Genomic DNA, 21644 nt, shown 5'->3' with positions numbered 1-21644 from the left:
TCTAGATGGGGAAAAATGTTAGAGAGAGCTTACCAGCAAACCCATCGGATAAATGGGTAACTCATGAAACTCTGCCGCTCATTTTTGATTGAGAAACATATTTGTTTTCACTACAGACACAAATTAAATATTTAAGATCGATGTTTTCATTTTTATTTCGGATTAACTCAAGGTGGGTTTCAGGAACCTTTTTAGAATCAGGGTTATTTTCTGCCATTGTTCTTCCGCCATAGTTTTATGATTCCATGAAACCAGGAAACAAGAACTAGGAAGAAATCTGATAAAAGTGGAAATCTAACCTAAACCTAACCTCTTTTTTTAATAACTAAACTATATGTCAGCTATTGGCACCAGGGGCAATAAAACTGTTGGATATCCATTGTGATTCATAAATTAAGCTGCTCCGGTATTTACTAGACTCCTCTACTGAATCAGTTCATCCCATGATATAATAAAAATCCCCTGAAAGAAGAGCTTTAATCATCTGGGTTCTTAGAAAATGTGGTACCTTAAAGGAGAAAGGAACAATATTCTGGTTATTTTTTAAGAAACAACATTTATTTAAGAATTTCACAATATTACAGCTTTCACTGAAATGGATTATGGGAACAAGTCACCAAACGCCATCCATGATCACATTAGTGATGCAAAATGGCATGTTGAGTGACCTAATTAACCAAAAATATTAACTAGCAGTAGTATTAGAGACATTTCTATAAGAGGTGAATGTCTCTCTGTTTAAGTTTTAAGTAAAATTTTAGATCTAAAAAAAAAAACATTTTAGGGAGAAAAAAAATGAAAAAGGGAAGAGTATTTGGCCTGTTTTAGACACAGAAACCACATTTAGCAAAGGAAACTGACGGCTATACTCTGCTGGATCTTGTGGTGTCACCTCTAAATGAACCGGACTGGGTCTGTGGGCCTTTGGTTCATACGCTTGTCACCCCGCCCAGCTGATATAAGAAAATCTTCACACAACAGCAGTTCAATACCCATCTCCTCATTTTAACAACTTTTCAATTGATTCCAAATACTTCTAATGCTATTTCCTGGAAGTTACAGCTTTTCTGTCAAGATTTCAGGGGAAAAAACAGGCTCAACACATGAATTACTGTTTAATTTTTGCCATCCTGAATTTATGATTGATTATTTGATCATTGTGCAGGTTCATGTTTATGCTGAGAATCTCAGCAACATCATTTAAGTCTTAAAAGATTATTTCAGCTCAGTCTAATTCTAGAGTGTTGTAGAAGCACGTGTCTGACTTTCACCTGTCTTTTCTTCTTGCAGCGAGCTTCTTATGCTCAGCCATCAATGTTTGTTGCAAAACATGATCCATGAGATGAGTTTCTAACCACAGTCCTCTCTCTCTCCTGCAGTCCTTTCTATGGGGAGGATTTCTACTGCGAGATCCCTCGCAGCTTTCGACATCTCTCCTTCTACATTTTTGACAGGGATGTATTCAGGAGGGACTCCAGCATTGGTGAGATATAAGCCAATCTCTCTGTTTATTACTTCCCTTTTTTTCATCCCATTATCACCATTTACCTTGCTTGGAAGTCACCTTGCAATGAAGAGTAATATTTATCATGCATGACTTTCTAGTCTAGTTTTCAAGCAATTTGAACCAACTCCCCTTATTTAATGCATTTTTATCTCAGGATATTTAATAACTAAATATATATTTACCCATCAAATGCATTGATCCTTCAGGCATGAAAATAACCGTGGCGATGGTTAAACACAGTCTGGCTGACTTCTGTTCCTGCTGGTAGAGATGATCAGTCATCCAGATCATAGTCATTCCAAAAAGTTAGAGTTAAAAAACAAACCACTGGACTTTATTTTCCAAGTTTGAAGACATTTCGCTTCCCATCCAGGAAGTTTTCCCAATTCAAAATGTCAGAATTAGCGTAATGTTGTAAAGTAGTGTAATGGCTTAGAAAACATGAACATTGAAACTGGAAAACTAGCTCCATCCCTTAATAATGGGTGTCATTGAGGTCCTCCTGCAGACAAGATTCTGCTGTTCACATACACCTTAAGGACTAAGGACATTCGAGGACCAGAATGTTCACATTTTAGATAAAGATGACAGGGGGTTTGAAAACGATGTGAAGGAAGCCGTTTATGTTAACAGAGAAAAACTAAATTTAAACAGAGGTGGTGGACTCAGGTTTCGGCAATCAAATCAAATCTACAATGCAGCGACACGGTTGATTCCTTCCCAATACCATCTCAACCCCCATCGCCCATAAAATATCTCGCAGGTCAGCCAACCAACAATTACACTTAACGCCTTCCTTTTCAGAGGAATTGGCAGTATTGGGTATCGCAGGCCAATAACAACCTCAATGACTCCCATTAAGGGGTGGAGCTGGTTTTCCAGTTTTATTTTGCATGTTTTCTAAGCCATTACAAGGCTGTTGTTGGGCTACTCTATAAAAGCCTGGAACTCAACACTAATCCAGACGTTGTGAATTGAGAAAGCTTCCTGGATGGGAAGCAAAACGTCTTCTAACTTGGAAAATAAAGTCCAGTGGTTTGTTTAACTTTTTGGAGCTTCTCTTCCGGATATCTGATTGGCCGTCACCAGCTGTTTACACCCTGACAGAATCTAACTGGTTGCCAGTCTGTCCTCAGAGCAACATGCTGAGTCAGCGATGTTACATTGTTGGAATAGGGCTAAAAATAAAAGGTGTCTGGACTGTGAGCAGTCTCATCACTCAGGTTCCTCTTTGTTCTGGATCCAACATGTGTCAGAACAGCAGAGGCAATACGCCCTCAGCAGCCTTGAGCAGTGCTAACAAGCCCAACATTTTTACATTTTTAGTTTCACGGTGTCTCTTCATTATAGGCTGATTCAGCAAACCAGCTGCAAGCACAGGTGTCAGCTTCACTTCTCTCCATTTGCAAACATTATACCACCGCTCTAAGGAATAAAAAAAAAAACAAAAAAAAAACAATAGAACTCCCCCTTCCTAAAGAAATTACACTTTTACCGAAAAGGTTTCAACTTCTGCAACCTCAAGCACCCGCCCTTCATTATTCCCATTTTGTTTTAACCTCATTGGTTAAAAGTTTTAAAATAAACTAAATGAAGTTGTAAAATTGTCATTTTACTCTAAAAATATGAGGGAAAAAGGTGCTTTTTTAAAATTTCAATAGGAATTTAGCAGGAAACAAGCCCCCCTGCAGATAGTTCATTATCAGTAAATACATTTGTGGTGCAACATGTTTTGCCCCAATTCATCAAAACTAAATGTTAATGTAAATCATTTCTGCTTTACTTTTTAAGTTTTATCAGTGTGTCTAGAAATCTTTAAATAGTAAATTTCATCTTTTCCTTCAGATGAAAAATGTAAAAAGTGTCTCAAAATTCAGGAAACGGCTAGAAAATGCAGTTATAAAGCCACCATAGAGAACTACAGCAGATTTTCTCATCTTAAGATCCACTACTGCAATGAAAAATGAATGTATTTTAAGTCTTTCAGTTTTTACCAGCTGAGCATTCTGAAGGAGGCTACATCCACATCTAAATGATGTTTTCTTATTATTTTACAATAGTTGTTCATATTAGGTGATGAGCAGCAGTTTTTCAGTGGTTTGGGTGTGTCAGTGTGAATCAAGGTGGGTTTGATCACCAACCTCAAACTGAAAAACCTTCACAGCTCCTCCCTGTTTGTATGTGTGTGTGTGTGAATGATTGCAGGTGGTACGGTGAACTTCTAGGGGTTATCTCCAGGCCACCAAAGTGCACATTGTGTGTATTTCCTTTCCAGGTGGCTGTTTGGTTAAAGTAAAGATGGATGGATGGATGTGTGAGGATTTAGAGTGCATGAGCAGACATGTGAGAGTTGTGCGTGGGCCTTTTTCGAGCTCTGGCTGTAGATTTAATCTGAACACGTAAGCTTTTTTTTTTTTTTCTTTGTGAAAGCATAAAGTGAGTCGAGTTTTGAGCTCATTTGTCTTTGTTTGCTGATGTGTGTGTGTGTGTATGCGCAGGCAAGGTGGCAGTGAAGAAAGAGGACCTGCAGAAATATCATGGGAAAGACACCTGGTTCCAGCTGCAGCCTGTCAGCGCTGACTCAGAGGTGCAGGTCGGTACAGAGCGGAAACAGAATTAAGCTTTCCTTAACACCAAGCACTTTTCTTCTTTGCTTCTCACATAGAATCTTTAGTTGTTTGTTTTTTATTTTTGGATGGAAAAGTGTTATATGCATTCTAATATTTTCATGGGGCATATCGATATGAAAATATGGGCCAATATCAATATGCAATATTAATATTCCTGTTATCTCTGATAACTGATATTTACTAATATTATATATCATGTTGCCCCACCCTTCTGACGCCACAGAACTGTTCCGCTTCGGTTAAACATCCACAAACTGAGCTGTGTTACAATCACTTTCACATGACCAAACAAATACCCCATGACCGATCCCCTCCCCTCCTAAAACACAAAGAGCAGCTACATGAAAAAGTATTGATTGTTTATAAAAGCTGAGTTTCCCCTATTGGCTTGAAGTCGACCTGCTTAAATATGACCAATATTGGCCGATACCGACTTTAACTGCAATGCATCAAGCTTCCTGAACATGGACTTAATCTGAAAATATGCGGTTTAGACTCAATTTATGAGGTGAATATTTCAGTTGATATCAGGAATGTAAAAGGAATCGTAGCAAAAAATAATATTTTTAAAAATTTTATTTTACTTCCAACGTCATTTTCTTTAGTAATGCTGTGGATGTTTCTGGAATTTTCTATCCTCTATCTGACACATTGTTTGTGTTTGTTATACCTCTTTAAAATATAACTATGGTCTCTTAGCTATTCTAGTATAAAAAACATTCCACAAGAAAGAAATAAACAAGCAGTGAGTTGTCTTAGAGTAAATATTACAAAAAATATCCCAAATATGAGTTTACAGGTCAATTATTTTAGTGATTCCCAAAGATCTGTTCACTGAAAACTTGATTTAGAGTAAAGTGATGAACTGAAAGCATCTTTCTGGAAGTGTTTGCATTTCTGTAGGTCTTTCTTAATAAATACATATATAAATACCTATTTAATACCCCGAGCAATAACCCTGTGCAATAATCTTGTTAAATAAGAGACTTCAGCTGTTATATATACATATATGTGGTCGCATTGTATATACTGTATGTACCCCATGCACCTTTTTCTCCTTTTGGCACCTTCTTTTGACTATTGAGTAAATTTGACAAGTGAATTTCTCCACTGTACGATTACCAAAATCTATCTGATCTTATCTTATCTAATCTTGTTGCTTAAAAATAAAATATATATATTTTTTAACAGATAAAAGCAATACCCTTCGTAAAGCTATTTTATGAAAGAAAAACTTTGAAAGACTTTGATAAAAGCTGCCAGTGTTTGTGTCACTGCAGTAGTTTGGACACAAACTCAATTTAGATCTCCTGTAGAATAACCACAGCTATGATGAACATTACTGACCTTTTCATGAATAAAAACAAACTGGAGAACAAACATTATTTTTACACTGTTTTGCAGAACACAGCCAGATTTACACAAAGGTAAAGAATGTGAAACCGGAAAGTAATAATCGAGAGAGAGACTACAGTAAGAGCAAATTTACATAAGTTTCAGTTTTACAGCAATATTTTCTTTTGTGATGCGGTGATGGTTTATAGCAAAAAGGAGCGCGATTCATTTTGGAATAATTTCTGGTGGCGTTTTGACTGCTTTGTTAACATCAACCCACTATATAGCAACAGGCAATTGAAACTAACATCCACTCCCACATCTCCCCATTTCAGGATATCTATGTCATTTTGTTCCAGTAACATTCACAGTTGATTTAAACTGTATTACTGTCTGATGAGGTTTTGCAGGGCCTGGGGCCTGCCCAGGCTCGGACTGGGAATGATTTTCGGACCTGGCATTTTTCCATCAACACCGGCCCACAGATGAACCCCCCCCCCAAAAAAAAAAAAAAAAAAAAAAATAGAAGCTCATTAAACCGGTGCGTCTCCAATGTGAAACACAATAAGAATACGCACTGTGGATTAACTAGTCTGTCTTTAAGCATCACACCACAACCATCACTAAGACTTCTATAATGCGGTTTTACTGGCTTCAGTTATTAACACGGACGCACGCGTTAGGGACTGCTGCTAAGGCGTCCCCACTCACCACATATGCGGGGTTGCCAGATGTCACTGACTCACGTTATCCAGCCCAAAACATTTTTATAAACCGCCTGGATATCCGAAATCTCGATCAATTTGAACCAAAGTCTGTTGATCTCTTAGGCCATAAATCTGCCCATTTTACAATTCAAATTTACAATTCAAATTTACAATATACCCATAGATAGTCATCCTAAACTGCCAGATTGGGAAACATCCCAACCTGGCAACAATGCAAGTAAGACGGGAAACGTTAGCCTTTAGATGCAAAACCACATCATGCACCGCAACAGATTTTTGCTAAATATTCGAACATACATTCGCCAAATATAAGATGACCATCGTAATTTGGTTTAAAGAAAGCATTTTAGTTTTATTATAATTTTGTTTGTTGCAAGGATTTTACAGTTTGAAGAAATAGAAAATTAGACCATATGCTAACCGTCACAAGGATGTGCATTACAAGGAAGGGCTATATATACTGCATGCATCATTTAGGTAGTTAACACTGTATTACTTGAGCTCTTTGATTTATTTACTGTTACAGGTAGGTGCTTTGGCTAGAGAGTAAGTGTTGGGGCGGGTATGATTTAAGAAGGGCCGGCCCTGCATGCTGAAATTTTACGCTGTAAAAAGGTCCTCTTCATTAATATTATTAATTTCTATTTATGGAACTGTGAAATGCATCTAAATCTGTGTGTCTTTTTGTAGATTAGGTCTCATTTATAAAGCACACCTTTTAAGGGTAGACTTTCTTTAGGTCAGGACAGTTTAAAGGCTGTCAACGATTGCTGAAAGGTGTAATCACATTAAAAATGTGCTAAAAACAACTAAAGAAATTCACTAAATATATAAATTGTGCCTACAGGATATGCAGGCATGTATTTGTGCCAACATTGTGTGTTAATGTTGAGAGTCAGGGTAAAACCCAAACAAACACAAGCTGTGTTCACCTGAAACATTCGAGCCTGCAGGGTCAAAGTCACCTGGATCTCTGTGTTTTCTGTGGAAATAGAAACCATAAAAACATCCACTTACGTCTGTCGCTGTCTGTGTGCGAGCAGAAAGGGAGTCTTGTCCAAAACCCAAAAGATCATCTTGAACAGTCTGTTTCTCTGCAGTATGATCTGATTATACACAAACCAGGCTTTTATTTTTAGAACTTATGGAAACTAATAACTGGGTTGGGTCGCTTAATTAAGTTTTTAAACAGTCATCTTGAAATTCAGTTTTATCCAATGGCAGCCATTGCTTTTCGGCTGAATGTCCTGCTAAACATTTGGCCCTGTGTCCTTTGGCTAACCAGTATTACTTCAGTCCCTCAGTGATTAACCTTCCTGATCTCTCTCTTTTCTTTGTCTCTGTAGCATTCAACAGTAAAACTACAATTCTTTGGTTAAAACAGAAAGGTTCTGTTATTCCTGGACATCAACAACTAATAGGGTTATATCCTTATCTGATATATTATCCTCAGACGCAATGTAAATAAGTGAATGAACTTATTTTTTTATAATGTGAATTGGTACAGTTTTAGTTGTCTGCATTAAAAATCTATTTAATAATTATTTATTGTGTTCCACAAGCATGGAAACTGCAGTGGTTTAAAAAAAAAATCAAAATTAAACTCTGCAAAAAAGGGTGTTTAAAATTGAGGAAAAAATAAAAAGCTAAACTTCAGGTAAAAGCTACTGAAACTAAGTGAAATTAACTGTTTAACTGTAAAATTACTTAACAAGATTTCTTTGATTTAAGATTTTTATATCTAGAAGTAAACATAGGCAACACTTACAATTAGAAATTATGTCTTAAAACAAGATAAATGATCTAACACTTTTAAATATAAGTTTCTTTTTTTATTTTTATGGGAACCAAATAGTTTGCTGGGAAAATATCAGATCAGTTTGCAGGAATTTAATAAGTGGAAGAAAATGCAAACACCAAAGACAAGTAAATGTAAAACTTCAGCATTTTTAAAGATATAGGGGAGGGTTTTCCCAAATTTTTGAAAAGACCCACCCTCTCCACTAAAAAAAACAAACAATGCACATGCATTACTCTGTACCTGCTCCTGAGAGGGAACGTTTATTTCTCCTGGTGCATGCTCTGTTTAAAAGTTGCTGTTTGCATCGCTCATGCAAGCGCACTTTCCAAAAGTAGAAAGGCAAGCTTCAATGACTGTCTGAAACCGTAGCTCACCAAACATATACACCTGAAAGTGCACCATGCGCAGAAAAATTATGTAAATATATCACCAGAATGAGGAGGATAGGATGACCACTTATTTAGATGATCCACACGGAAATAGAATATCCTCCTCAAAGGCATTTTCGGGTTGTGGAATATTTACTGAAAACGGCACAAAAGAAGTTATGTGCATGAGTAGCTGGTGACATTGTACTTTAGCTGCATGCTTTGGTCCACTGGGGGAGAAGTGCTAAATGTACCTTCAGAGGGAGGAAGCACATTCTGACTAAATTTAAGGACATTTTCTTGGTGTATGAGCATATATTTCAGAACAAGATAGTGACTAGTTAAATAGTTTTTTGGTTATAAGTGGAAGATTAGAATTTCAAATCTTAGTTTAAACATTTGATGTTATTAAAACTAAGATGCAAATCCAGGCTTAATAATTAAATTAGACAAATATACACCAGGATTTCCCATGTAACAATACTTTCTTACCGTAATATCTTTAACTGAGCCGAGCTTTCAAAGAATCTTCCTGTTATTGAGTGTGGTTTGTTTTCACCACTTTGATTCATTGCGCTTTGTTCGCTGCTTGTGCAGCATTTTCGGCCATTCACTATTCAGCACAGTCCGTCACCCACACTCACACTCACACACAGTGAACAGTGAGCGGTAACATCTGCAGACAGATGGGTGTGTGTAGCCCCGAAGCAGCGATCTGAAACAGAGGCACATTCATTGGCGGAGCTGGGGAGAGGAAGGATGTGTGAGAGACGCACAGCTCCGAGAGAAAAGCCAAGGAGATGAATCAAATGAAGTGGGAAGATAGAGTGTCTCTCTTCTCCTTTCAATAGAGGACACATTGTTTGGCCTGTGCACAGATGCATGCATGCATGTGTGTGTGTTCCATCCGCTTGAATCACCCAGAAAGAGCAACGCCTGTGAGTTTGCATACTGATGCTGTTAATTAATGGAGCTTTTCTAGACAGCTGCACCGCTACACTGTCATTATGTCATTAATCCAATCACTTCAGAAGGAAAGTATCTTGAGTATGACGTTCAGCCACAGTTATTCTAATGGACCGCAGGGGAGGATTATGGCTTGTTTACGGTTGCATAGTTTTCATTAATGAAGAGTCAAACACAAACACTCAAATCTTGAAAGAAGAAAAATCGTGTATCAGCTTGTTAGATGATCTCTTCATCATTTTGAGCATGGCTTTCACTGTTTTTTATAACCATTAAAAAACAGGATTTATTGAATGTCTCATAGCATAAACAATAAGCTTCTAACTTAGATTATCCTGTATACGATGGTTTCAGAATTGATAGAAAATACAAACACAGCATCTGACTCCCTTATTGGCACGCTTTACAGAGGTGTGTAAAAAGGTTGAGAGTCTTTCTACTGTAAAAAAAATTCTCACAATGAAAAATCTTTGCAAAATCGATTTTTTAAGTGGATTTTTTTTTACGGCAGCATAAAAATGATTAGAGAACAGTAGCAGGGAGTGCCATCTTTGGGTCAGTAAGTGAGGAGCTCCATGGAAACACTTTTTCTGTCCTACCATTACAAACATAAACATTTGCTTTTCATAAATTCATAAATCAGTATTTGTATTTTGACCTATTGGCTTTGGAACCTATAACTTTAAACCTTTAGATAATAAAAATAAAATAATGCACAGGTATGAAACAGAAGTTAGATGAGTGGAAAAGTTCATAAAGTTTGTTTTGCTGGAGGGCCAATTTTATCCATTGTCATATTCAATTAGAACACCTTTTAAATCCAATCGATGACTAAAGTGTTTCACATTTACACCCACTATCATAAAAAAGAGAAGGGATAAAACTTTTATAAGAATCTATAAAACATAGAAGAGTTAAAGGCCCTGGAAGCTATCATTTAGTGTAAAAATGTTACATTTTAAGTCAAATTTTTTTTGTTTGTTTTTTTCTTCAAAATTAATAAACACAAATAATGATTCCTAATATACGACCAAACCAACAGGCTCTTCTCAGTCTACAGATCTAAACACTCAACAATGCTTTTATTCTGGATGCTTGCAGCTCCGATCCTGTGAAATGTTTAAAGGAATAAATGTCATGTAGATTGCACATTAGTAATGTACAAGTGTTGATGCTATAGGTGTCAGTATGTGTTGTTCAGCTGACTTTTTGCCAATAAACTCCAACTGGTTTTGAGAATGTCCTGCAGCTTTAGTGTGATCGTTGTCTCATTTTTCTTTTGCATACATCTCTGTGTCTTTCAGGGAAAGGTTCACCTGGAGCTGCGTCTGAGTGAAGTTATCACTGACAGTGGCGTGATCAGCCATAAACTGGCCACACGGTGAGTCCGATCTCATGAACCCTCTCCTCCACCTTACATTTCTTATACTCTGCATAAAACAATAGGCGTGTCGCTCAGTAGCAGAATGTGTTACCCAATGGATGGAAGCATCTGTTCCTCCTCTGAGTCCTGTTCAGGGGGATCTTTTATTGCATGTTTTCCAGCCTGTCTTGTCATCCTATTTCCTTTTTCCATGTTCTTTGGTAATAAAGACAGCAAGTGTAAGAAAAAAAAGAAAAAAAAATGTGCAGTTACATAGATCTTCCCCACACACTGGTTTTGTTTTCATCACAAGAGTTTTTTTTAATAATCACTGAAGGTTGTTTTTTTGGAATAACAATAATATGTAGAAAATAAATATATAAAAAGCTTTATAAAATAAATAGAAGCAAAGCAGTTCTGTCATTTTTGCTTAACTTTTGAATATGACCAGAAAGTTATTTAGTAGCCCATGGATTTTTTTTTCATTGGTATAAAATGTGTCATTTTTCAAAACTGGAAAGACAGGAAAACATAGCAGTCAATTAACTGTGGCTCTGCTCCAAGATCACATATTGGTAAGAAGCTTAGAGTGAAGACCAGGGGGTCATCTCATCAGATTTCTCTAGAGCGAGGCGAAGAGAGCTGCTTTATGCATTCATTTACAGTAACCAAAGAAATAATTGGATCATCAAATGTGCATATTTACATTAGATTGGCTTGTCAAGTTTGACTCCAGAGATTATTTAAGAACCTTTGTTCTCAGTAGTCCACCCTACAAGTTAGCCAGCCTTTAGCCACAAGTTTTTTTCATCTGCATCAGTCAGACAGTGTGCTGTTGATAAGGCAGAGGGTAAAAAAGACCAAAGCTTTATATTTGGATGTTTTATTGTTTAATGAATAGAAAATGCTAAATAGAGATCATCAAAATTAGAAAAATCATGTATGCTGTCTGTTTCTGTCATATAAAATTAACTTTGCTAGCTTTATGGGAGACTGTAGTCTAAATAGAAGTTCAACCTTTAGTTTTGAAGCAGAAACTACAGGTACTGTTGTATTAGAAGTCACTATTCATTTAACAAAAATCTGGTGAAGTTGGAAATATTTGAACTTTTTAAACAACTTACAGTCACTGCTTTGGGCGTGGGTCGTTGCAGAGACCAATGCATGCAAATCAAAGAGTGTAAACCGATTCAAGAAACCAAAACCACAACAGCAGCAGCAACAGCAGTGGTTGTTACTCACTTAAATAAAAACACATGCAAAGCTTTGGTACTCTACATAAAAATAGAGCTGTAGCATAAATCGTATCGCTATCATCCGAGCAGTATCAATATGTGTAATATTCCAAATACAGCTCAATGCTTTGGTTATTTCATGTGCTTTCATGTGTTATTTTTGATCAGTCAGATAGACTTAAAATGCTTCCTATGCCCCCCACTCTCCTGATATAGATGTTGCTCACTGAGATATTTAGAATTAAAAAAAGGGGTTAGCTTGTATAAGTTCTCAAAATTCCACCTCAAGGTTTACATATCTCAATGTAGACATTGCTTTGCAATGCTGCCCAAAGAAATTGAATGAATAAAATAGATAAATACATTTAGGAGAAGTGATGGGGGCCTTGTTAAAATAATCAAGAGTAAATTGTAAATCCATTTATTGTCTCACAATGGGGAAATTCACTCTGTGCATTTAACCCATCCCCTTGGGGTGCAGCGAGCTGCCATTGTGCGGCACCCAGGGAGCTATGTGGGGTTAAGGGTCTTTGCTCAGGATCCCAGAGTGGAGGCTGTGGGGATCGAACCAGGTACTTGCAACCTTCTCAGAGCACCAGTGCACTGCTCTAAGGCCGCTAGGCCAACACTCGCCTGAGTAAAGGTAAATAAGGAAAATATGAGGCAATAGGTACAGATATGGAAATAAAATAGTAATAAATCAATTGCATCTTTTTCTAAATGGTCAACCCTAAAAAAGACCCCATGTCAGAGATTGAATTCTACTTAGGAAAAATTACAGATTTCTACAATAGAATCTTGTCTTTTGATGATATACTTTAGATTTACTGCAAAAGTAAAAGTTTATTTTAAACTTTTACTTTAATGTGATAAATAGTGTTGAGTTTTGAACTCCCTCAAATAGTGTTGAATTTTGAACTCAACACTATTTATGACATTTTGAATTGAAAAAGCTTCCTGGATGGGAAGCGAAACGTTTTCAAACTTGGAAACAAAGTCCACTGGTTTGTTTTTTTCACTTTTATGGAGTGACACTGACCTGGATGACTGAGAATCTTCACCAACAATGATAGAAAAGGTATGATTAAGAAAAATACTAGATCAGATATAAGAACAACTTTCTTACTTACTTACTTACTTTTTGGCTGATATCGGATCACTTTCTGGTATCGATATTGGATCGAAACATCTCTACATGCATTCCAGTGGATACATTGTAAATTAAACCTTAGAAAACAGAAGTATGTGTTTCTTGTTGAAAGAGTATTTTGGTTTTTATTTTTTATTGTGTTTTTCGAGGAATTATTTTATTCATAAATATTCCATTAATTTTAGAAAAATCTGTTGGGAGATTTGCCTGGAAACAGAAGTTTGGAGTCCTTTATGGAGTACAACTAATAAAGTCAATACTGCTTGAAATTCATGCATTTTCATCTAATTGGCTATTTAAAGCTTTAACACAGGAAAATAAAAAAAGGGCTAAACACAAAACATAAAAAAACTCCAATGTTATATGTAGGTTAACATCTCTGCCACATTCAAAAGCAGAAAGACTGCCATTAGGGTGCGGTGACAGGGTTAATGTAACACAAAATGACACAAATAGACAGATTGTGACTTTTAAAAATATTTTATAGATAATGCACTACATGTGAAAATTAAGAAACAGTTTTCAGTTTCAGTTACCGTTTTCTCCTTTTTTCTTCATTGCCTTGCCTTGTTTTTTGCATTTTATAGCTGTACTGGAGTTTAGGAGGTGGATAAAATAATGATAATTCTACGGTGTCTAAAATAAACGTCTGCTCTCTCTATTCCTGAGATGTTGCAGCTGGTAGTGATTGTTCAGTTTGCCCCGTCAGAGTTTGATTCTTACCATCTTATAAGTTTCATTTACTGTCATTTGTAGCTTATTTAGATAAAAAGAAACCCCTTTTTGATTTCAGTTTCATTTTTCTTCCAACCACAAATGTCACTGACTCAAATGGCTTCTCTTGAGGTTTTATGCATCTGTATTTCTCAAAGCCCCCTCCGCCTCCTCCCAGAAAGAAAAAGCACAACTTTCTCCCTCCTTATGTTTTTGTTGTTTAAACCAGTTCATGACAGAAACGCTCAGTGATCCATGTCATGGCGACCACACAATAGAAAAGAAAAGAAAAAAAAGAGTCCTGGATAGATTTCGAAATGTTTTCAGAAAACGTTTTTCACCAAAAGTTGCCGTTTTCATGAATTCCAGATGACGACAGGAGCCGGTTTTTAATTATAGATTTGTTTGGGGTGACAGGGAGGCTGTAATGTCATCCTTGTCCTTTGTGTGTAATTGTCTTTGACAGGAAACGTGGGTGATAAGGCACATTAACCTAATATGAGTAACGTCTACTAAAACAAACAAGTCTGCTTCACCCGCGGCTGTCTGGCCTGTCAGAGCTCATGCCGGTGATGACAGAGAGAGGAGGCTGGATGTGTTGCAGGGCAAGCAGAGGTTATATAAACCAGCTTACTGGACAGGAAGTGCTACAGCATTAAGCACTGCTTAACCACGCCCACACCTTACTCCTTATCACAGATCTCTGTGAATGTGTGTGCATGTGCATGGAGGATTGTGCAAGCTACTACATGTGTGTGTCGCATGGGTTGTAGGAAGCGCTGGGATTTACTGTTAAGTTCGTCATGCAGGGTGACTCGTTGTGCATCACAGTAACACAGAGGAAGTGATTTGTCCTGTATGAGGCCTTGTTTGGCTGCTAATCCCCTTTACAGCATGATGTCATGAGGTCAACCTCTATAGACGGGCAGATAATCAAAGCAAAGATACCAAAACTAGGACACATATGTGTCTAATAAGGGTAAAAATTAGGCTTAATTGCATTTAATAAAAATGTGCAATTTTAATGTTTATCCCGTTTTTTTTTTTAGCAGTTACATGATCCTCTCTTTAATTATTCATGAATTCTGATGTCGTTAAGATTGCCTATGGGATTACTTCTGACTCAGCTGTATCATTATTTTACACATTAAAGCTGAGTTAAGCCATTTTTAGCACATGAACTCCTCACAGCTGCAGTGTTATCTATTAATAAAGTGACTGTACACCGTTCCACAGAGCCGACACTGTAAGACTGGAAGCTGCTTGCTATAATCTGCTCCTCTCTTTGCTGCACAGATAGCAGGGACTGTGTTATCATCTTGTTTCCAAGCAAGAAATCCAATCTTTCTTCTGACTGGACGGTTTATAGAAATACCTACTGAGCTTGTATCTGGGAACCAGTGAACTGATTTTGGTTCTCAACAGAAAAGACACTGCCTAATCTATCATTAGACTTTAAATCTGGTAAAAAAAAAAAATACAGAATTAAATGTTGATGCAAGGCTCCTCTACAAGAATGCTGTCTGAGATAATTTTCTTTTCAGAGTAAGAGCTTTGAAGCATATAACCCAGTGGGATCTGATGTATGTGTGTGAGACTCCTACTCAGTATTGTGCTGATGCATTAATATCTATTTTTAACAGAGTGCTGGAGTGCCAGGGCCTTCCAATCGTCAATGGACAGTGTGATCCTTATGCTGCTGTTTCCTTACTCGGCCCTTCGAGGTGAGTCTGGGGATGGGTTTGTATATTATCACTGCTTTGATCTGGGATAACAATATTTGAATATATTTCTTTGCATTTGTTCTTTGCTGCAGGTCTGAGGCCAAGAAGACCAAGGTTAAGAGGAAAACCAACAATCCCCAGTTTGAGGAAATTTTCTATTTTGAGGTATTATTTTCTCTTCTGTATGGTAGCTGTTCAAGCTTTAGTGTTAGGGGTGCCAGTATGAGTGAAATCCAGAGGTAAATAAAACAGTTTCATGATTTTAAAGGGGAACGCCATTTTTTTTTACATTTGGCCCTTGATTTTACGTTATTACATCATGTTCTGCTCACCCATATGAGTCTTGTGTCAGTTGGAGCCGTTCTGAAGATATTCAGTTTATTTATTCCGTTAGGTCATATCCAAGTAACGTCTTCCTATGGGAAAACCTGAAGGCACAAACTAAACTGTTCATAATTTATTCTTTATGGTACGCCAGCATTCATAACGTAGGCTAATCACTGTCCCCCAGACATCCGCGTTTCATTCATCCTGTCCGCTGAACTGCTGCTAGTTTTACTCACATACCTGGAAGATGTCTGGTGCTAGTACCACAGATGATCTCACTTTCGAAATGGAATTGAACGATTCAGATTAGCTAGCCAAATGAATAGAAGGGGTAGAGCGTAGCCGCCTGTGGCCCGGGCTTCCTGTTACGACTCCAGTCCAGCCCGAGGATGACATCATACACACGCCCCTTTGTTTTTTAAAACATATAAATAAAAAAAATATAACCACCAATGTCTGGGGGACAGTGATTCGCCTACATGTTATGAATGCTGGCATACCATAAAGAATAAATTATGAACAGTTTAGTTTGTGCCTTCAAGTCGATTGCTCATCGGAAGATGTTACTTGGTTATAACCTAACAGGAATATCTTCAGAACGGCTCCAAATGACACAAAACTTATATGGGTGAGTAAAACATGATGTAATAACTTAAGATCAAGGGCATTCCCCTTTAAATGTGTGTTTTTTTTTAAGTAAGTAACATTTGAAAACAAAAAGCTGATGCTAAGATGATAAAACATGTTGAATGCAGTCATAAAAACATAATCTAGGACAGAGATTCCCAGACTTTTCAACCTTAGAGCCACAAAATAGTACCAGGATGTTGTTATAATCGAAACTATTGGGTGGAATACAAAAATGTCTAAATACAAACCTTAATCTTGGGTACAATCATAATTTAAAACAGCATGTATTTGATTATGTGATGTTTTAATCCTTTCAAACACAAATGTCCTTCATCCTCATTACTTTTATTGCTTAGTTTGATTTCTGTAGTGGATCTCAAGACGCAGTGCTTGTTGATCCTTAAGCCCAACTTTGGGAATCGATTATCTATAACATTCCTATATTATTTTGATTTTCATACATAGATTTAAAACATATGTTTTACTTAAAACAAGCAGATGCAGAATGACAGTTTAAGTGCTTACTGAGGAAACTGTTTTGCTTCGCTGAGTTTTATAGAGGTAACAGAGGTATATCTGCCTGAGCAGCCAGCCTGCAGTCTGCTGCTGAACAGTTTGCTAACTGTTGTTTTTAGACTGGTTTTGTCCACATCCAACACGAATGATTCCAACAGAGTGAGAGATTTTGATTTATTTGTAGAGGCCCATTAAGAAGCCAAGCAATGCAAAGCCATGTGAAGGACATGCAAAGGATATGGTTGGGTCAGGGGTTGGCAACCCAAATTGCTTCAAGAGCCATATTGGACCAAAAAAACGAAAAATAAATCTATCTGGAGCCGCAAAAATGTAAAAGTGTTATATAAGCCTCGTATGACAACACAGGCTCTAACTGTATTATCCCACTATAGAAAAGGATTATTTGGGCTTAAATATATAATAATATTTAAGCCAAAATATATGTTATATATTATATATATATTTGAATGCTTATTATATATAATAATATATAATAAGACTTCATGATTTAATGTTTATCCTGGAGCAAATGTCCCATAGTAGCATGAGCTCTGGAGCCGCGGGTTGCCGACTCCCGGGTTAGGGCATAGAGAGCAAAGGGAAACCTGTGGCGAAAGCAAAGAGAACGTCACTGGAGTTCAGAAATCTGTACTCTTCTGTCAGTGTGCTTCAGGCCCATCAGTTAGGATGTGGATCTACTTCTGAGGTTGGATGAAGCAGCTCAGCACTGACTTAGCTTTGTTTGATCAAAATGAAAGATAGAAAAATGTATGTTGACATAGGATGAATTGAGGTAACATTCATCCTCCTCTTGTAGCTAGAGCCTCCCAGCCTGCCGCCTCTGGGTGCAGTGGAGTATACACTATTACCCCATTTACACTACCCTTGAAAAACCGTGCTGAGACCTGTCTGAGCTCAGTAACTGAGATAACTTACCGTGTGTAAATGGAAAGCAAACTGAACTGAACCGAGCTAAATGCAGACCAGTTACAGAGGTGGGCTCGGCTCGGTTTTTCCCTGGCTCGGTTCTCTGATAACAAGAGCGCATGAGCAGAACGCGTCCGTCTGGCTCTGTCTGGCTGCACATCCCGATTCACACTCCATTCCAGTAGTTGGCGGTAATGCCCCTCCGGAAGTTGCTCTCCAACCAACACAAAACAGAAGAAGAAGAACAACTATAAACAACAATCAACATCTTTTCCACGCAACATTTTGATTGCATGATTCCCTCCTTCTTCGTCTGCATCTTTTTGTGATTTATGGCGGTTGGCAAACAACTTTTGGTGCATTACCGCCACCAACTGCTTGATTTCCTCCTTCAATACTGGCACGGACCGGTCTCGGCATGGATCAGTTTTTCAAGGGTAGTGTAAATGGGGTATATTTCACTCAGACCCATTAAGAGCCTTGTTGGGTTTAACTTTAGGAGCATGAAGCTAATTTTAAACTCTCAAGTTTTCTTTGTAAAGGTTGACATTTTGTGCTTTAGTTTGCCTTCATCTCTGATTTATGTTATGGTCTTTTAAAACAGATCAAGACATTAGACTGTTTGATTTTTCATTCAAAGAACAAACCCAGCCCATGACAACTATTTTTTTTTTTTTTTTTTTTTTTTTTTTTTTTTACATGTGATTAAACTGATTAAACACAATGTTACAGAGCATCGGATTGCATGCTCTGTAACATAACTTTAGGACCCAACCCCTACAAACGTATGTCCTTTATAATAAGTAAGTATTGAATCAAATGGTGATATCAAACACACATCTAGTGCTCACTGTTTTGGAATCACTGTGTGCTAAGGCAACTATGGCTTCTCTTTAACTAAACATACCGGTAAAACTTCTATTTTTAGTCACTGATGGAGAAAACACGCTGTTAAGGGGATGAGAAATTGAAGTCACTTAAAAACTCTGCATAAATGAATTTCCAAAAGGCACTAGAGTTGTATTTATTTTTACGTCTCCTTTGTTTCCATCCTTTTCCCTCTGCTGCTTAGAGGTGGGGTTGCTGGGGTAACTTATGCAGTAAATATTTTTTACACTCGTTTTTACTGGTTTGTTCTGTGCTGGCATTTTTCTGCTGCTCCTCCTTCTGGCCTCCTCACTGCAGCTCCAGCTGGACAAGTATGGAAGCGAATCATTACCATATTTTAAATGAAAAAGCATTTTCAGAAATGCTTTTTCATTTTAAGAATGTGGCTGCATTATTTGACTCATAAATGAAATGAGTAATCAATCATCCTATTTGCATTTGCATTTTCTTCTTTAAGACTGCACATTTTATGCCATATTCAAAGAGAAAACACAGCGGACATTGCTTTTTGGTTTTCGTGGTCTGCCTGCAAATTGCAGCCCATAACTCGAAAACGAAAAAGCATTCTGAGTGGAGGGCCCAGCCGAGTGACGTCAGCAGCCGCTCTTCCTCAGGTCCTTGCTGACCGGGCTACCCATCTTGTTCGGTAGGGGGCAAAGTGCACATCTACATTGCATTACATTGTAAGCGTGCCGGCGGGAAACTCAGGAGCAGTTGGCGTTGCTACAGGTCCATTAGAAGCAGGCACTTGTTTTAAAGCAGCAGCGGCCTCCCTCAGTAGCTCTGCCACTGTTTTGGTCATTGTGGTCGTTCAGCATATACCGATAGTCAGACCAGGCAATCCAACCAGTTTCCCGCTGGCACACTTAAAATGTAATGCAATGCAGATGTGCACAGTGCCCCCTACCGAACAAGATTGGTAGCCCGGTCAGCAAGGACCTGAGGAAGAGCGGCTGCTGACGTCACTCGGCTGGGCCCTCCGCTCAGAATGCTTTTCGTTTTCGAGTTATGGACCGCAATTTGCAGGCAGACCACGAAAACGAAAAAGCAATGTCCGCTGTGTTTTCTCTTTGAATATGGCATAAAATGTGCAGTCTTAAAGAAGAAAATGCAAATGCAAATAGGAGGATTGATTCCTCATTTCATTTATGAGTCAAATAATCACGTCACTCTGCTGCGCCCGCCGCTCAGAATGCTTTTTCGTTATGGACAGTACTTTGCAGACAGACCACGAACAAGCAATGTCCGCTGTGTTTTCTCTTTGATTATGGCATAAAATGTTCAGTCTTAAAAAAGAAAATGCAAATAGGATGATTGATTACTAATTTAATTTATGAGTCAAACAATACACATTCTTAAAATGAAAAAGCATTTCTGGAAATGCTTTTTCATTTTCAAATTTTACATTTCAAATTTAATTTTGGTTTGTATTATCTGGGGTACATTTTGAAAAATAAATCTCAAATGTCTTTTTTTTTTTTATTTTAATGAAGTAAAAGGATGAGCAGTCTTGAAGAAGAAAATGCAAATAGGACGATTGATTACTAATTTCATTTATGAGTCAAATAATGCAGCCCCATTCTTAAAATGAAAAAAATATTTTTTTTAAATTTAATTATGGTAACGATTCCCTTCCATAGAACAAGAGTATGATTGATTCAGACAAAGCAAACAAAGCAAACAGATCTGCAGACACTCTGGGCTGTTTTTTTTTTGGCCAAATCCCTTCCTTTGCATTTCATTGAAACAGAAATACAGCCCATCCATCATCTTTCTTACGTGTATTTGTTTTATTGCTGCAAATTATCATCAAACCCTGAGCTGATATATTTCAACATACTTAGCTTTGAGGAGTAAAAACTTAATCTTACTGTCTTTAATCTGATGCATGTTTGCAGGTAACACGGCCACTGAGCTACACAAAGCGGCAGTTTGATGTTGAAGAGGAGGATGTTGATAAACTGGCACTCAGGTTAGCAGTTTACTTTCTGCAACAGAAGACCCTTTGGGTTTCTGTCGAGTCTAAGAGACGAAATGTTTGTGTTCAGGGTGGATCTCTGGAACGCAAGCAACCTGAAGTTTGGGGATGAGTTCCTTGGTGGGGTACGAGTTCCTCTGCGGGTTTTGGGCCAAGCTGGAGTCCATGATGCCTGGTGAGACTATCATTTTTCTTTACCCAGTAATACCTCTGGGTGCAAAGTGGGGCTTTAATGTTTACATTTGCACAATTTGAACAATATATGGTAATTTCTCTTATTCCCCACTGCTTATAAATATTTATTTCACATCATGTGTGCCATCCAATGTAGATCATTGGCGCCATCCACATCTAGTGAAAACTAGTGTAATTGGATGAGTCATATAACGCAAACACTCATTGGTTAGCTATTTGTCAAATTTGTGCTGACGGCAAAGGCACTCATCAGAAGCAAGCAGGTGTTTTTCAAACAGCAAACATGAATTGTGTATGCCATGCTACAATGTCGGATTCAGAAAAAGATGTCGAAATGTCTGAGATGGAGACGGAGACCAACAAGACCTCCCTCATCCTTGGCAGTCCTCTTTCGGCATAGCCGTGTGTGAAGGATCGCTGGCTCTGATGGCGATATTTTTGTTTTATTTGGCAAAATTTTCATTTGATTTGTGTGTATCTGACTGTGTCCATCATTATTCCCCCACTAAATGAAAAAAGTAAGACTTTATTATTATCTAGAGGCTATTAATAACAGGAGGTGAAATGCAGCTCTAGAAGAGTCGAGCGTGTGGTGACGTCACGAGACAGACAGACAGACAGACAGACAGACAGACAGACAGACAGATAGACAGATAGACAGA

General features: G+C 37.7%; 1 protein-coding gene across 1 annotated transcript in view; it reads left to right on the top strand.

Annotated features, from left to right (window-relative positions):
- Positions 1 to 21644, top strand: part of rasa3 (RAS p21 protein activator 3) — a 52585-nt gene that overhangs the window by 20044 nt on the left and 10897 nt on the right. The window contains exons 3-9 of the mRNA XM_015403308.1: positions 1380 to 1483; positions 4006 to 4100; positions 10640 to 10716; positions 15441 to 15521; positions 15614 to 15686; positions 20708 to 20781; positions 20858 to 20962. Coding sequence (XP_015258794.1) covers positions 1380 to 1483; positions 4006 to 4100; positions 10640 to 10716; positions 15441 to 15521; positions 15614 to 15686; positions 20708 to 20781; positions 20858 to 20962 — 609 coding nt within the window. The remainder of the gene's footprint in view (positions 1 to 1379; positions 1484 to 4005; positions 4101 to 10639; positions 10717 to 15440; positions 15522 to 15613; positions 15687 to 20707; positions 20782 to 20857; positions 20963 to 21644) is intronic.

The sequence above is a fragment of the Cyprinodon variegatus genome, unplaced genomic scaffold (assembly GCF_000732505.1).
Source record: "Cyprinodon variegatus isolate N-32 unplaced genomic scaffold, C_variegatus-1.0 Scaffold1477, whole genome shotgun sequence".
Taxonomy (NCBI): Eukaryota; Metazoa; Chordata; class Actinopteri; order Cyprinodontiformes; family Cyprinodontidae; genus Cyprinodon; species Cyprinodon variegatus.
Note: the sequence above shows the minus strand (reverse complement) of the source record. Positions and strands in the feature narration are given on the sequence as shown.